At 45.6% G+C, this 2,893-nt stretch overlaps 1 protein-coding gene across 1 annotated transcript; it reads right to left on the bottom strand.

Annotated features, from left to right (window-relative positions):
• Positions 1-1,389: 1,389 nt before the first annotated feature.
• Positions 1,390-2,340, bottom strand: LOC135885970 (olfactory receptor 10A7-like). Its single transcript, XM_065413866.1, has one exon. It carries the CDS (start codon positions 2,338-2,340, stop codon positions 1,390-1,392), a length of 951 nt encoding a protein of 316 aa, XP_065269938.1.
• Positions 2,341-2,893: the final 553 nt, after the last annotated feature.

The following is a 2,893-nucleotide window of genomic DNA, read 5'->3' as shown; positions in this document are numbered from 1 at the left end:
AACCCTTTAAAGATAAAAGGATTTTGTGCCTTTGGCCAGGAGGGATTTTATATTACTGTATACAGAAAGATGTTTACCCTTCCCTTTCTAGTTATGATAGGTATGTGTGTGGGGGTGTATGTGTGCTTGTGTGTGCGTGTATATGTGTGCATGTTTGTATGTGTTCATGCGTGTGTGTGTGTGCATGTGTATGTGTGTCTTGGTGTCTGTGCCTATGCATGCATGTGAATATGCATGTGTGTGTGCATGCATCTGCGTATGTAACAATGGGTGTGGATGTACGTAGGTGTGCATTTTCTTGTGTGTGGGTATGTGTGTGTGTGCATGTGTGTGTATGTGTGCATGTCTGTATGGGTGCTTGCATTTGCGTATGTGTGTGTGTGCATGTGTGTGTATGTGTGCGTGTCTGTATGGGTGCTTGCGTTTGCGTATGTGTGCCTGTGCGTATGCGTGCGTGTGTGCGCATGCATATGTGTGTATGGGTAAGTGTGTGTGCGCGTATGTGTGCATGTTTATATTCATGTATGAATGTATTCATGCATGTATATGTGCATGTGTGTGCATATGTGTGCATGTGAGTATGTGTGCATTCATGTGTGTGTGTGCATGTACGTGTGTATGCCTGCATGTGTGTGGATATGTGTGTGCATGGGCATATGCATGCATGTGCGTATGTGTATATGCATGTGTGCGTGTTCGTACGTGTGTGTATCTAGAAGTCTCTCACCCTACAATGAACGGATGCTCAGCGTTTTTTCTGAGTCCATTTCACCTGCACCCTCTCACTGAGCACAATCGCTGCCATTGTCTGAACTTTGAGCAGCCATAAGTACAAGTTTCCCACCAGCGCAGTGATACCCATCAGTGGAGTCGGATACCGGCCCTAATAAGACTGGGGTCCCAGGTTCTGAGTGTCTCCATCTCCACTTTCTCTCAGGGCTGTAAGAACAGTTGTTCTCAACCAGGGGCACGTGTAGCCTGGGGGTACACAGAGGTCTTCCGGGGGTACATCAGCTCATCTAGAGATTTGCCTAGATTTACAACATGCTACAGAAAAAGCATGAGCAAAGTCTAAACTAAAATTTCATACAATGACTCGTGTAGTCTCCTGTATAGACTATACCCTGAAATCTTTATATTCTAATTCATTTATTTCATAATTATGTGGTTTTGAAAGTTTCTAAGTGAGATGAAACTTGGGGATACGCAAGACAAATCAGACTCCTGAAAGAGGTACAGTAGTCTGGAAAGGTTGAGAGACACTGTGAAAGAGCAGGACATGAAGCCCAGGGAAGCTCAGAGAAACACGACTGGGGACTACAGCAGGCTTTGCTTCAGGCTCTACCCCAGCCCATGTTATATCTATCTTAACCCAAGGAAATTAACCGGTTAGCATGGTCCAAACTTGAATTTCCTGCAAGCTTTCCTCAGGGCCTCCTGGACCTTTTTGTTTCTCAGGCTGTAGATGAGGGGATTGACCAGGCGTGTCAAGACTGTGTAGATAACAGACAGAACTTTCTTGAAGTCGCTCAGGAGGTCGGTGGTTGGGAACATATAGACAATCAGCAGAGTTCCATGATAAATGCTCACCACAATGAGGTGGGAGGAGCAGGTGGAAAAGGCCTTTTGCCTCCCAGTGGTGGACGGGATTCTCAGGATGGTGGCAATGATGCATATGTAGGACATCAAGATAAGTAGGAACGGGACCAGTGAGAAAAGCAAGATGACTGCAACAGCCAACGTTTCCATCAGGTGAGGGTCATTGCAGGAGAATTTTAGAAGGGGGATAAAATCGCAAAAGAAATGATCAATAACATTAGGGCCACAGAATGTTAACTGAGATATTGACAATGTTGATATGCCACTACCTATGATGCCACCTATCCAAGAGCCACCTGCAAGCTGGAGGCAGGCCCTGCCACTCATGTGGGCTGTATAGTGCAGTGGATTGCAAATCACTAAATACCGATCGTAAGACATAACCGACAGGAGAAGGCATTCTGTACCAACTATAGAACAAAAGAAATAATATTGTGTGAGGCAGCCACTAAATGAAATAGTCCTGTCCCCAGTCAGGAGACCAGTCAGCACCGTGGGCAGGATGGAGGAGGAGCAGCAAGTCTCGAGGCAGGAGAAGTTCCCCAGGAAGAAGTACATGGGGGTGTGAAGGTGCTGATCAGCCACAAGTAACGCAAAGATCAGGACGTTCCCGGCCACGGTTGCGATGTAGATGATGAGAAACAGCAGGAAGAGAAGAGTTTGTAGCTCAGGGAAATTCCCAAATCCTTGTAGGATTAATTCCTTGAAAACCGTTTGATTCACTTGCTCTGGGTTCGCCATGAGGTCCAACTAGGGGAAAGAAACCAAAATTTACAATGGAATCTGAAGAGGATACATTTTTATCAAGCATTAGCATCAATTTACTTTCATATAAATTCCATAAGGTCCCTCATCCTGTGGGGTCAGTGAAGAACCAAGGCTCTGGAGGCTAATTTCCTATTCAGATCTTTGAGATTCCATTATCACCCCCCTCTGGTCAGTTAAGAGATCGATGCAGACAGAAAACCACACACACCACTGTGCATATTTATGTCAAAATTGTCAAAGCCATTTTGTATTAGTCGTTTGTAATTTCGACAAGTGGTCTCCATGGCTGACCAGGGTGGACTGGGACTTCTTGCACTGCAAACATATTATCGGTTCAACTAATGGCTAGCAGGCTCTAGTGGACTCAGCCAAGAGATGGGACAGTGACCAACACGCTGTCATAGCAGGTTACGTTAGTCTCCACCAGGCAAGGTCCAGCCCTTTCCTGCTTTTATTCTTTTTCCATTTTTTGACATTCATCCTAGACCACGCCAGAGAAGGAGAGAGACTCGTCACTGAGCTGTTG

The sequence above is a fragment of the Emys orbicularis genome, chromosome 12, assembly GCF_028017835.1.
Source record: "Emys orbicularis isolate rEmyOrb1 chromosome 12, rEmyOrb1.hap1, whole genome shotgun sequence".
Lineage (NCBI taxonomy): Eukaryota > Metazoa > Chordata > Testudines > Emydidae > Emys > Emys orbicularis.
Note: the sequence above shows the minus strand (reverse complement) of the source record. Positions and strands in the feature narration are given on the sequence as shown.